This window comes from Neopelma chrysocephalum, unplaced genomic scaffold (genome assembly GCF_003984885.1).
Source record: "Neopelma chrysocephalum unplaced genomic scaffold, ASM398488v2 Primary Assembly neopelma1_96926, whole genome shotgun sequence".
Classification (NCBI taxonomy): domain Eukaryota; kingdom Metazoa; phylum Chordata; class Aves; order Passeriformes; family Pipridae; genus Neopelma; species Neopelma chrysocephalum.
Window position 1 is genome coordinate 2,002,965 of NW_020925569.1, and position 17,538 is coordinate 2,020,502.

At 41.7% G+C, this 17,538-nt stretch overlaps 1 protein-coding gene across 1 annotated transcript in view; it reads right to left on the minus strand.

The window, feature by feature from the left end:
- The window catches only part of ADAMTSL1 (ADAMTS like 1), a 404,153-nt gene that overhangs the window by 28,146 nt on the left and 358,469 nt on the right, over positions 1 to 17,538 (minus strand). The window contains 4 exon segments of the mRNA XM_027670722.1: positions 914 to 1,048; positions 2,857 to 3,036; positions 7,876 to 8,004; positions 11,370 to 11,497. Coding sequence (XP_027526523.1) covers positions 914 to 1,048; positions 2,857 to 3,036; positions 7,876 to 8,004; positions 11,370 to 11,497 — 572 coding nt within the window.

Here is a 17,538-nt window from a genome sequence, read left to right on the forward strand (position 1 = left end):
GCTAAAAGTTTCAGATCTCTATCTCTAAAAAGTGATATGATTGTTCTGAAACTGTAGGGCTTGACAAGTTTTCACCATATGCAGTAACAAGGTCATTAGAGAAGCTGTGTGGCTATCTGAGCCTGACAGTTACTAGAGACTCAAGATCAGTGTGAGAAATTAAATCATAAAATAAACATACTCTGAACTTTAGAAAAGGATGAGATTCTCTCTGCAAACAAATCACACCCACAGATCTGAAAGGATTTACAGCATATAAGAGAACTTGCAGTGTAAACAGGATCAAAGATATGAAAGGCAGCAAACAATGAAAAGAAGAAAAGCATTTCATTGGGAATGATTTCCTTATATGGCTTTGTGCAAACATTGGTTGTGTGATACAACGAAGAGGAATAAAATGACCAGATTGAAACAGAGAGCTTGCAAGATCAAAACATGTCTGGAGGGTTTGGCAAAACTGGAAAAGGCTCTGAAGAAGAAGGATATACAACATGAGTAGCAGACATATGGAAAGACGACTACCCAAATGCAGAAGAAAAATTAAACCAGAACAACCAGTGTTTCTTCTTTTACATTAACTGGCACACCAGTTTGCGACATCTTTGCACTGAATGAGATTTCCAGCCCCTCAGAGCAGGGATTGCTTCTTACGGGGTGCTACAATGGTGACCTTATTCAGCACGCAGCTTTGGACTAATAGAAGGACATCCTTTTTTTAAAATGAGTTTCTGAGTTCTAAGAAATATTTGGCAGTGATTATGACTGAAAATGCACAGTTGGTCTGATGTCTTTTGTCCCAGAGCCCATGGCTGCATAACAGTATCCTTAACTGTAACGGATAACCAGATGCATAACTGTAATATAAACTCTAAACCCTTTATAATCTAAAATAATCTGAAAGCACTTGACTTACCTATGAGAGCAGAGCTCCCTGGACTGACAGTCAGTTTTGTTCCTGAAGGAGTGGTCAGCACCAAATGAGTGCTGGGCCCAGCACTGGAAAGCACTGCTGTCAAGTCTTCTAGATAAGGAAGAGGTCGTGGAGGCTCTGGCAACAGATTGGGAGACTGAAGCGACGAGCAACACTATAGCAGAAAATATCTCGGGGACAAGAAAAAAACCCCACCAACAACTATCGCTACATTATTTGCTGCACTGCAACATAACCATTTCAGAGGGACAGATTTAGCAACTTTGGGCAACTACTGAAAGTGCTTTGCCTATGTTAGGTAAGGCACTGGGGAAAGGACTAAAATAACATCTGGGTCAATATAACCACAAACTGAAATAAATTCTCTCTGAAGGCTACCATGGCATTCTGGTTGACACTTTTCATATATGGTATCAGGAGATACAGCAGCTTGGAAGAAAGAGCAAATTTATACAGCACAGAAGCCAAATCTAATGTTCATGGTAAATAGTGAAAAACTTTTCAGTGTCTGCTACAACCTGGATCAAGTCCTGATTATAAATGGTTATAACCCTGCCAAATCCTGTGGTATGCTTAGGCAGAGCTCCAAAGGACTAAGAGTTCAGAGCTCAAGAGCACCTGTCTATGCTGAGAACTGCAGGATTTAGTTCTTTACTAATCATAATGCTATTTTAAAAATTGACTGTAATGCCTATCATCCCAATTCTGTTTGTCATGAAAATGATGGGATATTTGATCTAAATGAATGGTGGCTTCATCCTCTTTCAATTAGATGATGGCATACAATAGGCAAATTTTCTACCACTGATAGCATTGAGCACCAGAAGTACAGGTCGTGGATGCTTGAACTGTTTTATTTCAGCAAGGAGCTAAAAATGTCATTTGCTTACAAACACAAGCAGCTTGCCTAACTCACAGTAATTTACCATCTTTAAAAGCTAAGCTGTTTATAATGATCAGAAAAGAATTTACCGATCATGTGGGAGTTTTTATTTATAGGTTGAAACTCAGCTAGGGTTTTTTTTTCAGATTTTTTTTTCTTTTTAGACGGATTCTAGAGTTGGTCTGGATTTGTAGGAGAAATATGTGAACCTTCATTTTAGTATTTTCTGTGAAACTGAGAAATCTCATTTTAAAACATCTTCTGGAAGCTCATTCTAGTCCTGAAAATGAGAACTACAACAGATGCTCTAATGGTGTTGTACCAATAACAGAGATTAGGGTTCAAAATTTGAGACTCCACTATCAAATGCACTCAAGTACTTAAAAAGTCAAGTTGGATCATTCATCTGCCAGGCATGCAGAAATGACAGAAGATGAGTTACTAGGAAAGGAAACCCCTTACCCACACATCCAATTACCACCAGGTAACACTTCAACTCATATTTCACTGCTGACATTGTCTTTTCAAATCACCCAGCTGGGCTTTCTGTCTGTTGTTTAGAAAAACAAGAAAAAGTAAACTTCACCATTCACTCAACTTGGGAAGTGCTTTTTAAAAGTGCACTGGGTTTATGCACCCATTGTGAAATGGGTCAGTATCAGACAGCAATGTATGCAAAGACTGCTCAGCAGAGGCAGAGCACTTCACAGAGAAAAAGTGGCATTACTCTCATTTCAAGAGAGTAACTTTAGATATGATTAATAAATGCTTTTCTTATCTAGTAAGTCTGAAAGAATTAAACTGAATATCTTGGGACTGGGAGGTGCAATCCCCGTGCTTAGACATTTTCTCCTTATCCATCTTCCTTTTACCACCAACTTGCTTCAACTGATGCTGCCCAGAGCTCAAATGCAGTCTGATTCTTAGGACAGGGCTCCCTGCATGCCATTTCCTCTTTCCACAACGTCTGATTAGTTCTGCTGTTTGGATGTGCCAGTAGCCACATTACTATTGTTGCAAGTGCAAAATATCCTGGACTTACCAAGAACCAACAGCTGGGAGCTTTCAGTTACCTCCCCATGAATATTGGCTGCCTTGCAGGAGTATAACCCCTGGTCTGACAGAGAAACATTTGCAATTATCAGCAACCCATCATGCAGGTGGTGAGCAGAGAGCAGCTTGACCTTGTTTTTAAACCAAGTAACTTTTGCTTCAGGAACACCTGGAAAAACATTGACAAAATTTAAGACAGGTAAGAATTACAAGGCAAAAAGTACTTGCAAGGCAAATAGTGGGAGAAGAGGAAGAGATAAGGAGTACTGAGAAAAGTAAAGAAAAGGGGGAAGGGACAATGAAGATTTCATATGGCCACAGTCCTTAAGAGCAGGGACTCAAAGAAAAAGAATTAAATAATTATAGAGACAGAAACAATTAATATGCTTCTTGCAGGCAGCTGCTCAGACAGTCTTAGCCCAGAAAGGCAGATTCCTCTGCACTTTATTAGCAGCAGAAGAAAAAGAGGTTAAAAGTAAGACCCCCTTAATGTTGAGGTATTGCTGTTAAGTTTAGGAGAGAGGTACTGTACCTACAAAATATCCAGCAACTCTACAAAAACCTTTTTTCTGACTTTTAGAAGTGTGTTCTTCCTCTGTCTTTAATATTTCCACACTAACAGGAGACATGCAGCTAGGGATGTTCCTACAGTTTGGTTTAGTGAAGATAAGTAGTGTGTGTCAGTGGGCAGCGGTTTCATTTTCTTTTGAGCTTCCAACTTCAGTGACACACACAGTTTCAAGACAGCAACAGGATGCAGCCAGCACAGGGATGAGCAAGAGCATTTCAACCTGTTTTGTTTGGGTAATGGGGAGATGACAGAAGACAGAGAGCTGAGTGCTTTGCATAAACATCAAAGAGACTGAAGGTCTGAGAGGTGCTAGCTGGAAACAGAATTCATTTTGATGTGCAGGCAAGACTTTAGGCAGGGAATAGTTATCCAAGTCTATTCTTCTTCAGCTTTCTCCTCCACCACTGTGCATGTATCCAGCACAAAAAGGCTAACTGGGATATGTAGCAAGCAGAATTGTGCAAGCCAATCAAGACAATTTTGCTAAGCCAGGGGCTTTCGAGGAAAAAAGCACAACAGTACAAGAATCTAGTAGTGGTGACTAGTTTCCAGTGCCACAATATTCTTCTAATAGTGAACTGAACATCAAAATCTGGTATAGCTGATGAATAACACAGGCCCATAAAGCAAGGTAAGAAATAGAAAAATATAACATCCAGCATGTAGGTGAAATATAGAGGAAAGGAATGTTTAGGAGAGTTAAGGAAGCTTCAAACTGGAACATCAGAGAGACAAGGATATAAAGGAAGGATGGTAATATATTTTAAATCACTCTTCCAAACCTGTTCTGACTTAACCATCACCATGTACATGACATTTTGCAGAATGTCCTAAGAACTAGATTTTTAAAACTGGTTCCTTCTTTCATGTCAAACTGTATTTTCAGTAATAGGTTGGGCTACACTGCTTGAAGTTCCAGTATTCAAATGAGTATCTGCAAAATTCAAGTGCTGAAATCAACAGAAGGCTTCCTAGTGATACTGATGTGAACCAAATTACTCCCACATCCCATTTGGAAGTGAAATTGCCCACAGTAGTCAAATCATCCACACCAGAAATGCTGCTGGCTTTCTGAAGCTTGGAGGAAATCCTTTAGCAGGAAATCAGACATCTGCAAGGCTCCTGTGTGACTTTTGGGTGGGAGTTCCCTTCTGACAGTTTTGAAGAAGTCTGGGATTGACCACAATCACCTAACTATGGTTAAAAAATATAAGCTTTTGCCTTTATAGACAAAGCAGTGAAGTTATGTCAAGTCAAATAACGTTAGTTTTCAAGTTTGATTAAAACCACAACACTATCTCTGTGGTATAACCAAAATAGAGTTTCATCTTGACATAATTCACATCACTTAAACTCTAATGGTGCCAATTAAACTCTAATGCATCCGGAACGATTTTGTTTTCCCTCATCTTACAGTTAATATCTATAGATTTCAGCTCAGAACACAGATTTTGACAGTTCCTATGCCTTTCTTAAGAAGTTAAAGGGCAATATGAAATGATTCTGTAGGCTCTGGTAGTGTTCTCTTCCATTACTTCTTGTTTTTAAGAAGTCTTCTCCAGGCTTATCAATACCTGTCAGCAGCAAGTATATATTTATGTCCCTTAACAGAAAAAGCAATTTTAGAAAATATCATAACTGATCCTTAATATTTCTCTTATAAGTATTTATTTTACTGTCCTGCTGACTTTCAGTAAAGATATGTCCTCACAGGAGCCAAGACATTAAAATCCAAAACACGCACAGTTCTATACTACAGACTATACAGCACAGTGATAGAAACACAATTTATAATACTGGGATTAACCATCACCAAATTCTGATTTAGAATAACTCTCATCTGTTGTGCTGGCTCAGGACATCCTGATATGACTAGAGGGAAAGTAGTAGAAGGAAAAAGACTACAACTTCACAAGACTGTATGAAGAGTTTTTTTCAGCTAGATAAATCTCCACATAATTTCTGGATATGCTAGTTTGCTTTCTAATTATGTAAACTTTCTTTTCACATTCTGGTATCTTTTTTATTACCAGATGTTATTGTATTAACCATTGCACCTTAACTTACTATGATCTGCTGGCTATTTAATTGTTAATGTTTTCTGGGAAACTTTGGCAAACTACATACCTGTAAAGTTCACCTACTCTGAAGAAGTAGGATACAATAGATTTGCTGACTGAAGCAACAGTGCATGTTACTCTTACCCTTAAAACTGATTGTTCTAAGTAGAATAATTAAAAATATATTAAAAGATTGGATAATCACAATGCTGATGCTCAACCAAAATATTTGTGCTTACATAAGAAGGAAAATCGCTTTTATTGTCCTATTCTTTTACAGCTTTTATGAGATGGGGTATTTTCCAGGCATAGGTAAGATATCTGATAAAAATCAGAGGTCTTGGATCACTTGCTGAGGTAGCTTTTTTAATTGCTGTTGAATTATTGACACTATTTCTATGAAATTAGGATTCTAGTGGCTATTACTCACTCTCTTATTCCCTGTGTAACATCACAGCTTGTGGTTTATGATTTTATAATAATTTCAACAGAATTAATCTCTGCGGTCAAACATAGTTGATACTTTCTGTGAAGGCAGAAGCAGAAGATGGTTTTCTCACCCATGGAGAAAAATAGGATTTAAGCATATTTCTTCCGCATCACAGAACATTCCAATATACAGCAATGCTACCAGCTGGCAAAAAGCCTTCTCCAAGGAGAGAATACAAATTCTGCTGTGACACTGCTAAAATCTTCCATTGCGGATGTACGTTGCAATAGTAGGTAAGTTTCATAAAACTGCTAGAGATGATTTTCCTCTCAGAAAAAGCCTTGAATCTTTGCTCCTGACCATGTTGAGCTCCCCTCATGTAATTTTCTGATACTCTAAGTACTGTGGCAACTTCGCCTTAGCCACATCCTGTTCTTTATATGATGCTTTTATACTGAAGAGAAATGGCTGCACTTCTTGAATCATCAATCACTGTCTGCATCTGTGGGTCCTCCCCATCTGCAGCTGAGAGAACCCAGAGAGAGAAATTCAGAATAATTTAAGCCCATATAACATTTAATCTCTTTCACAAATGTCAGTGCAGGTGACCATGTAGGTGCGTAGGGGTAAAAAGAGTGCTACTTTCATCTTCTTCCTTGCAAGTCACTGGCCATGAGTCTGCTTGAAGACAGTGTCTAAGTGTCTATAATTGAGAGGGCAAGAGAATAACTGAATTTACTCCTTCATGAACCACTAGGAAAAATGATACCGTACTTTTCTTTCCCTCAGCCCACTGAGAGTAATTAATAAATTGTGATTCCAGACTAGTGTTTTGCTATTGCAAACACAATACACCCAGCTATTGTGTAGTTTTGCTAAAGGACAGATGACCAAACAGTGAAACTTGAGAGAAGTACTCTTTTTCAGGTAATAATTTGCATAGAGGTGTGGTTGGCAGCACTTGAAGAAGGAAAACTTACAACCATAAGTACTTAAAGTGAGCATAAAGTGTAAAAAAAGCAGGGTATTTGCATCATTGCAGTGCAGATGCTTACACAGAGTTATCTGAAGTAGCTTTGCTATGGGACAAGAAACTAAAGCAAGAGCCTAAGAGGCTTCATACAAGTCTCCACCCCAGCTATTTATGTAATATTCAGCATGGCTTACTTTATGTTTTATAGGCTACTCCCTTCTCTCCCATGCCCCCTCATAATATGCTTGAAAGTGTAATGAATCAATGGTCTGGTCCTGGGTCTTAAGAGATTTCCCTCTCTTCCTTCCCCCACCCATCCTCCCCATATCAACACCATTCCCACCAACAGCCAGAGGACTGGCACACGCAGGTAAGATCAATCTATTTTGGTTACCATTGGAAAGAGACAAACTGCCTCTGTAAGGACATTCAGTCTCTGGCTGGAAAATAGTTTGAGGGAGAATCCTGTTTCAGCAGAATTCCTCTGAATTCCTGCACTTTCAACATGAAAAAAAACCCAAGAGAAAAAACAGAAAAAAACAGTGTGCTAACCTGCCTTTAATTTAAAATAGAGGTTTGGCAGGAAAAGAAGAAACTAAGTGGTGTGGTCTCTAAAAACCCCATCAATGAGGAAATGAATCGGTCCATGGTTGTATATTCTCACCAAACGTCCCCAGCATGTAGGAATGTGTATCAGTTTTGTTGTATCCACATCATACTGGGTATCTCCAACAATGATGCCTGTCGTATTTTCTCAGCCCAATGTACTTGAACCACTACACTTACCTTGTTTGGTACAGATAAAAGGAGGACAAGTTCTATGCTAAGAATTAATGGAAGCAATGAAGTTTGCCTGAGACCTAGGAAAACCCTGTAATTTTACCCAGCTGCAACTGGAGATATCAATTTAGCAAAGAATCCCACAGAAATTTATAGCCGAAGGCACCTGCATGGGAAACAGAATAATTTTTTACCTGCAACGTGGCAGTTAATGGTAACATTTGCTTTCTGGATTGTTTTCACCATGCTTCCAATATCAACAGTGACAGCAGGTAATTCAGTGTTGATCACAGTAGCTTTTGATGCCTTTATCAGTGGCTTTCCTGCATAAAAGAAGCACCACAGTTTATAAAACCAAGCACATTGGACTCACATGGGATGGATGACCTGGAACACTCTGTGTGGAAGTACACACACCAGACATGAATAAGTGAAAATGCTGAATATGAGGCCAGCTGCTTTTTATAATATTTCAGTGTCACCAAATTCCATGTGTAAAGCTGTCTTGAAAAAAGAAAAAGCATACTTGGAGCATACACAGAATACCATTAAAGCCATATGGACACACGAGAATCAGCTGAATCAATAAACCCCAGCGCAGCTGGAGCTGCAGTAAGATGCTTGCCTACTGCTTCAACCAAATACCACTCTTTACCAAACACCAGACACAGGAGCCTGAGTGAGGCTACAGGCACATTAATAGTGGAGGAAGTTTAGAGCAACATGCAAGCTGTTTATACACATAGATTGTGGTTTCTTTAACCTACAGTGGAATCACTGGGATGGGGAAGACCAGGTGACCACTAGAAAATTTTCTCATAATGTCTACTACAAGAAGATGAGGGGTCCAACCAGTATTAATGTATAACACTGTTATTACAGGCTTTAGGTAAAACAAAACAGGTTCTCTAAGGAAAGGAAAGGAGTTTATCTCTAATAGTGATACTGCTTTGCCCACAACAAACTTTTCAAATTGTTTTCAGTGTGCTTCCAACATCAGTGGCAGAAAACAGGTCAGAGGTACCCAAGTTTAGCTTTGAGAGAGAGAAGTGAATCAGCAAAGCTGACAGGAGCTAAATTAAGGCACTTCTCTGCCTCAGCCAAATCTCAGGATATTGCAGGAGTGGCAGAACATGACAACATTGCTTTAAATGGTATATTACTTGGGTGTTTTTGACACAATGTTATATCTTCAAACCTGTCATTTTCTAAAAATCTATAAATCCTTTTTTCCCACTCCGTTTTAAATAAATGGTCAGATACAAAATAGGTTCAGATATCACCATTTGCCTAAAAAAGCTGCAGTTTTAGGCTAATATCTATTACTGGCTTCATTTGTATGTTTATCTGGAGGTGACCAAGGAAGAAAAGATGGAAGTGAGAAAAAGAATTTGGTTTCATTGAGCTCATGGAGAGTCCTGAAAATTTAATTCAGTCCTAAATATAAATAGGTCCTTATAGCTGTATTTCCAGAGCTTTTAAAGACGCCATTCATCTGGAATTCCTCTCGTGTCAGTTTGGGTATTTTTTTGGTATTCTATATTTTTTTATTTTGGTGATTTTAATGCCTAAGAATAGCTAAGTAAACTATTACATTTTATTTTTGAAGTATCTCCAAAAGTTTTGATACTCTGTGGCGAAGTCTAAAGCAAAGCAAGAAAAATTCCTCAGCTATCCATCAGCCTTTTATTTTTCTGATTGGTTTCCACAATGCCATCAAAAGATTAAAAATATTTTAGGTGTTCAACCCATAAATGAGTAGGAAACCACTGAAAAAAAAAAAAAGGAAGCATATTCCACCGTCTTTCTTTTCCATGCATGTGTAAAATGAATCAGAAAATTTTTCAATTAAATAAGCTTTCAGCACCACTCCTGATCCCTCTAAAGATGATCTCAGCATTCCAGTTTTTTTTGGAGAAAATACTTCTGTTATGCCAAAAAGATTTTTGCTTTTTTATCTCACTTTGATATTTATGATCTCATTTTATAGGCTGTTCAGCTCTTTGCCTTGGACGTGAGATGAAAACGTATACCAGTTCCTAAGAGGAGTTCAGCTTGAGTCTGGGACGTATGAATGTTAATTCAGCTAAAAGGTTAAACTATGGCCTTGATAATGAATTATAATCAAAAAGCTAATAGCCTTCCTGTGCTATATGTATACCTAATGCTCCATTTATTTCTCATACAATCACACAAAATTGTCTCCACAAACTAAGTTGTACAAAGAATATAGCTTTTAAACTCACTGGAACTATGTGGACAGAATACTAGTTTTAACTGATGATTTTTTAACCTCATGTTCAGCTTCATGCTGGTGCAACACAAGACGTTTAATGTGGAGTTGCTCCTTCTAAAATATGATACTGTCTTAACAGCAGCACCTCTACCCTGCTGCCTGGGATTCAGCAAAGACATTCCTGATCTGGCAGTACTGTAAAAAGGATCAGTCTCTTTGGTTTTGCCTACAGGTAATATGTAGCTCTGATGGAGATCTTCCTTTTTCACTCTGGAACATTCAGCTGCTCTCCTCCCAAGGGACAGACAAGGTCTTTCCAGTTGATTTACTGATCGTCTGAGCTTCACTGCTGGCCACTGCTGCATTCTTACATTTTCTTATTGCTTCTTTTAACTGAAATTTTCTCTGTGTTTGGTGTAAAAAACTTAACTTTAAAAATTAAAGCATACCAACAGCTATTCCTTCCTCTAATTATACATGGATACACTGGCAGTTGATGGTTTTCTGCCTGTGCACTGGAGGCTTCCAAATGTTTCCACATGCTGGAACAGTGAAATGGAAAAGTCTGAAAAATCAATAAGCTTTCTAGCATTCCTAATGTGTTTCCTTTAGCCTTGGTGATAAACAGGATCCTCCTTCTGTAAGACTTCTCTGCCCTTCACAGTCATTAGCTGCTTGTTCTGTTCCTTCATCTTACTCAACAGCTCTTAATTCACGTTTGCTTCTCCACCCTTCTGCTAGTCCTGACGTGGTTGTGAGCATGCTGGCATTGCCTGTCAATGGACCCTGAAGAAGCTGGATTCATGCACTACGACCTATTCCCCTTGGCTTTTATATGGATGAGTTTTCTTTAGAACTGAATTCTAAACTAACACAGGATATTTAGTCTACTTTAGAACAACTCTTACTAGAAAAATGGAAATATGGAAATTAATTTTTTTGCGAACTTCTATTTGCTAGCAATTGAAATGGTGTCAGCCATGCTTGTGTTCGTATATGATAGAGGGCTTGATTCTGCAAGGAACTAGCTCTTCAGCTCTAGTAGTTTTCCAGATTGCTGAATGTACATCTGAGTAAGTCCTTCAATCACACTGTTAGACTTGAAAAGATCAGTGGTAGCTTTAAAATGAAGCATATGAATTGGGAGGCTTGGACTGCATTGCCCATATAGGCTGCAAATAACCAGGATAAGCACTGTCTTAAGAGTACATGTCACGTGAGAAAAAGCATTGATTTCTTCCAGAAATACATAAGCCTCACAAACTATCTATGAATGCTGGACTACGCTCAGGGTTTTCCAGAGTTCATACCCTCTGTTTTCCCCAGCATACCTCTGCTGACTCATGTTACACACACAGCTTCATCATCCATCTGTTGCACTACAAACAACTTCTGTCCAGAATCACACAAATAACATGGACCATCCTGCAATCATAAAGGTTGAACTATTACCTGCTAGAGTAACAGCAATGGAGACAGAGTCAGATCCCAAGGCATTGGATGCATTGCAAGCATAGAAACCCACATCAGCTTCCACGGGTGCTAGAATCTGCAAGGAGTCATCAGGCTGAAGGAGTATTCTGCAGTAAAACAGAATGAAAGATGCAACAGTCTCTTAGTTCATGTGAACACGAACACATTTACTGTGAATTTTTCAGATGTAGGTAATTTTTTTATAGTTCAGGCCTTTAAGTTATATTTAAAAATCTATTAAGAAATTTAAAGTCTTACATTGAGACTGTAAGCTGTGATTACATAAACTGAATTTTAGTCTCATTCTCGGTTCTTGTACCGCCGATATGTTGTCATGGTTTGAGAGCCCCAAAATTCAATTCCCGAGTCCAAACCCCCCTCCCACATCTCAATCCAGTGTGAGATGGGTTTTCCAGACACCACACAAGACTCAAAATGGGGGGAAGGGATAATATTACAATGCACTGTACGAATAAAATATTATATTACATTACACACATAATCTTAACTATCTCTACCATGATACATCATGTGAAGGAGCAAGATGCAGGATGGGAACAGTTCCAGGCGTGGAGAAAAGCATAAAGCAATTGGCAGGACTTTATTATATGGACCTTACAGTTATCATATGGACTTTACTGTTATTATGTGGTTTCATTGTATTCACACTACACAGTGCACAACCTGGTCATGCCCAGGCTTGCCATGAGTTTGCCTGCTGCCTGCTCCCTGCTTCCCCCACTCCTCCCCCTTTTGCCCGTGTCCCTATCCGGATTTGTTCCCCTGCTTGTCTGTCTCACGCTCCGCCCTATGTTCTGGCCCTTTCCCCTCCGGAGCTGATAAAAACCCGCGTGTGTGCTGGAATAAACACTCTACCTGCATCCCACCTTTGTGTCCCTGGTTCGTGCAGTGTCGCGGCCCCATTCCCCTCCCCCCTTTCGGACCGCGGCATATGGCTCCCAACGTGGGGTGAAGGTAGAGGTTTTTATCTTACAAAACTTCCCACACCCCACAAGGGCTCAGACAACGCGGAGAGAAGCGTTTTCATCCCGCTGGTCCTTCCCGGCTGAACTCCAGAATCACAGCAAGACGGCCACCACACCGGAAAACGGTGAGCACCGGGAAAAACCTCTAATCCCATCTCCCACCCTTACAAAATTTTTAAAATCCACTGCAGACTAACAGAAGCCTAAGTAACTCCAAAAATATGGGCCTCTTGCTATCTACCCCTCAAAAATTCATGTACCGCAAGCTTAATGACTTTATTTTGGAAAACAGACACCCCTTAGACAAAAAATCTGCAAAAGCCCTTGCTAAATGGCTTGAAAATGGAGGGGAAACAGTCTCCGACAGCATGTCTCTAAAAGACTGGGAGAAAATTGGATACAATATCTGGAAAGCGAAAGAGAGGGGAGACAAGGTTGCTACTGAAGCATTAATCACCTAGAGGTTGGTTCTGATGATGCTACAACACCAAATAACCAGTTCAAATGAAAATCTCCAAGAATCTGAGCAAAAATCCAAAAAATCCAAGCCCAAATCCCCGGAAAAGGACAAGCCCTGAAGGTCCCGGGACGGTGGGGGAGAAGTGAGAGCGCGGACGGCGGGAGGGAGAAACAAAGCGTGGAATACCAGCGGTTTTTGCATCATGGCATCAGCAAGCTAGGCAGTGGTGTGCGTGCGCACAGGGCCGAGGAGCACAAGAGGTGAACGCGGGACCAGGTGCCGCTTGGAGAAATGGCGTGCAAAGATTTCGCACGCGCCCCGTTGGTCCCACCCCCCAGCCCGCCCATGCGAGCCCGGCCGGCACCACCCCCCAGCCCGCCTCCGCGCCCGACCTCCTAGGCCCCCAGCACGCCCACGGACCCTCCCACCAGAACGCCCTCTCCCTCCAGTGCCGCCTCTACCCCCACGTCATCGCTCTCCCGGGATAGACGGAAACTAAGGGGCAGCTCCAGGTGCGGCGGGCGCAGGAGTCGGGCCCGGCGCGTGGCCCGGAGTGGGGCCGGAGCCTCTTCCGACAATAACATCAGGGGAGATGGCTGCCCGCATGAAACCTTTGTTACCGAAGCCCCCTGCAGCTGCCGGACAGCAAAGACACCCCTGCCCCATAATGGTATTTGGAAAGCCTTTACGACAGAGGCTGCGCAGGCTAAAGACGCCGAGTTTTTAAAAGCCTTTCCAATTTACCTAGAGGAAGGTCGTGCCCCCGAATGGCATCCGGTGTCTTACCCTATGTTGAAGGACATCAAAAAAGCGATTGTAGAGTACAGTTTAGGTTCACCTTATACCGTTGGACTTTTTGAATAGTTTTTCCTCGCCTGCCGTTTGATACCGTATGATATCAAAGCGGTAATTAATGGACTGTTATCAACTGTGCAGGCACCCGTTTTTGAAGCGGAATGGAAACATCTTATAATTAAATATGTTAATGAAAAGATGGAGAGGCGTGGTATTCCTGTAAGCAATGCTATTGATATGCTGTATGGAGAGGGCAACTATGCGAGCCGACAAGACCAGGCTCTTGTGGATTTAAAATATGTGGACATTACAAAAGAACTGGCAATCGAGCCCTTTAAAAAGGTTGCTGATGCATATGCACAAACACCCTCATTCACCCTACTTCATCAGGGCCCAACAGAACTGTTTGTGGACTTTATAACCCCGCTAAGGGAAGCTATAGCACGGCAAGTCCAGCAAAAGGAAAGCCAAGACATTCTGTTTAATAAACTTGTGATTGAAAACGCTAATGAAGATTGCCAACAAGCCTTAAAAATGCTAAAAGATCCCACACTTCTGGAGATGATAGAAGCTTGTAAGAACGTGGGGTCTGATTCTCACAAAGCAAGGCTGATAGCTGCAGCCTTAGCCGGTCTACAAACCTGTTTTCACTGTGGTGAGACAGGACATACAAAAAAGAACTGCCCACAATTAGTCACAAAATCTGAACTTCCAAAGACACCGTGCAAGCGATGTGGCAAAGGCAGACACTGGACTAAGGATTGCTGCTCCCTCACTAACATCTACGAAGAACTGCTGCCCCCCGAAAAAGTCACCCGACTTAAGGAGAAAAGTGACTTTTAATTCAATGCCAGATATTAAACAGTGCACCTGTGAACTGTCAGGAAACAAGGCAGCAAGCTCCAGGGGTGCTGTGTTAACACAAACACCCCCTCAACTGCGTTCCATCCTGCATAACCCATCCCTTCCGCAGGATCTTGTAGTCCACAGAAGACCACTATCACCAAGCTTTTAGACACCATGGAGCAGTGGCATCTCAGGCCGGAAAAAATTTTTTAAGGGGGGAGTCACTCAGCAGATGCAGCTGTCCAAACTGATTTGGAAGATGCAGATCTGTCCTCCCCCAAGTCCATTTAAACAAACCCTTTTTTAACTTTCTTTGAAATTTTGCTTTCTCTATTTGTATTGTTATTAACTATTTCTTGTGTCACAGCATGCTGCAAGGACTATCACAATAGACATTTTCAAACTAATAAGAAAGGGTGAGATGTGAAGGAGCAAGATTCAGGATGGGAACAGTTCCAGGCGTGGAGAAAAGCATAAAGCAATTGGCAGGACTTTATTATATGGACCTTACAGTTATCATATGGACTTTACTGTTATTATGTGGTTTCATTGTATTCACACTACACAGTGCACAACCTGGTCATGCCCAGGCTTGCCATGAGTTTGCCTGCTGCCTGCTCCCTGCTTCCCCCACTCCTCCCCCTTTTGCCCGTGTCCCTATCCGGATTTGTTCCCCTGCTTGTCTGTCTCACGCTCCGCCCTATGTTCTGGCCCTTTCCCCTCCGGAGCTGATAAAAACCCGCGTGTGTGCTGGAATAAACACTCTACCTGCATCCCACCTTTGTGTCCCTGGTCCGTGCAGTGTCGCGGCCCCATTCCCCTCCCCCCTTTTGGACCGCGGCAACATCATACACAATCATGACTATCTTAACTATTTCTTCTATGATAAATCAGTATTTACAATGGATCAAATCACTTCTTCCTCCAAATAAAAGTCCAGGAGGGAAGAAGAAAGAGATCCTTTCCACCCTCAGAGCAGTAGTGTCTCTAGGGCAGCAGGCTCTCTTCTTTCATGCAGCAGCTGTAGCTGGATCTCTGCCAGTACACACAAGGGGGGTATCCAAGCCCCTCTCGGCCCTTCGACTCCAAGCGAGGGTCTCGCCCGTGGACTGCCAGCAGGGACAAAACTCACTTCACCATGGGCATATCACAAAGATGCAGTCCCTTCCTCAGGGGATTCACCCCTGAGTCAGAACGTCTCGGGCAAGCTTTCAGTTGAAGGCCTTTGCCTCAAGAGTTCTATCAGAGCTTCCATGCTCTGATCTCAGGCTGCTAACTTCTCAGCAGCAGCGAGGGGGGGGCCAAGGTCACCCCCTCTGCATTCCTTTGGCTGTCCCGGTCCAGCTTTCCAGGACACCTGAGCTTCTTAGCTCTTCTCTCTGGTGCTGCATTTTAGGACTCCTCTCAGGTGGGAGTCCACCACCCCTCCTCTCTATGAGAGGAGAGGTCTCCAAGGAGTTGGGGGGAGTTTTGGTTTTCAGTTCTTACCCCGAACTCTATCTCTGCAGGGCTTAGTCCTGCTCTCTCTCTATCAGAGATCTCTGTGTCTTCCTTGGCTGCATCCCGGTTTTGCTGCTTCTCTCTTATCTCTTGGCTCTCTGCCCTCCGTATGCTGCTGCTTCTTCCGCTGCTGCTCCTGCTGTCCACGGTGGAGGGAAAAAGACTCCCAGTTTCTCAAGTCACAGATCTCAGTCCAGTTTAACACTGTTTCCGAGTTTCTATGACCCACAGCCGGGGGCTAGGGGGCCGTGGCCCCCCAGAGGGGCTCCTGCCCCTTCTCCTCGTGGCTTTACAACATGGCCACCTCTCTCCAAGAACAACTACAACTAACTTTCTTTTGTGGTCTGGTTGTTGATATGTTTATATTTTGCAGGAGTGTTCATTGGTTTAACCCCAAGGGTCACCACCTCCTGGGGGTTACCATTTTATAACTCTAGGGGGAAAACTGGTTTTCCCCCCACCACATATGTGTATTAGAGAAAGACTGCCAAGCAATTAGCACATCTGCCTAGCGTGTGTAAAACTTCTTCCTCTGCTGTGCCACTTCTGTACAATGTTGAATAAGTTCCCTAGTCTTGCTGTCTTCTAGTTCTGTAACACAGGAGTAGCAATATTAAAGAAAAACCAAATTATTGCAAGGGAAAAGTTAGGAAACCTGCTGAAGCTATGCAGAAAGAAGTGAAGTGAACTACAGGCTCAGTGTTAAAGCCTGAAACAGGTTCCAAATTCTTTTATTGATGTGCAGTTTGTACAAAATCAGCAGTCTTTTTGCTTCTCTAATAAGCGAAGATGGAGAAAAATACTCAGCTCCTCCTTGGGCTGAACCAACTGTTTCTTCTGCCAGTAAGAGGAGCCTACCATAATCTCAGTGTACTGCCTATGGGTAAATGGGATGAACATGGCCTTAGTGCTCTTATGAACTGCTGAGGTGAGGTATTTGCATAAGGCACGAAGCCCACTCAGCACTCTGCCGAGTGTTGGAGAAAGATTAAGTTTTATTACGAAGGGCTTCGGTTTAAATACAGCGCTCAAACATGTCAATGTCACATGATCTCTCAACCAATGACAATCAGATAATTCATTGAGCATGCGTGAGAACCTGGAAAACGACATCTCCCATAATGCCTTCTTACATTCTTCCGGCTACAAACTGCTTCTTTTCACAGTCTGGTTTTGCAGTGGTATAACTCATCAGGTCCTGACATATACCTGTTTCAGCAAGAATTCAGTCCTCTTGTCAATGCTTATGTACCCTTATTTTCAGCACAGTGAATTTCATGATTACTGTTCCTCTCTTAACTTCTCTTTTTTTAGCTGAAACTGTTGATAAAATCTAATTATACTGTTCTCATCAGCACTTTCAGCAGCTGTTGCATGTAAACTCTTAGTTGAGGCTGTGATTGATAATGGCAAGAATGAAAGTCGGGGTGGGAAATGCCTGTAAAACACATGCAATAAAAGTCTGCTCACAGATCCTGGAATTGATGAGTTTTTTTACACTCCCATCCTCACAATGAAAACTGTTTTCTTATGGACCAAAAAGAAGCAGATACTTGATTTT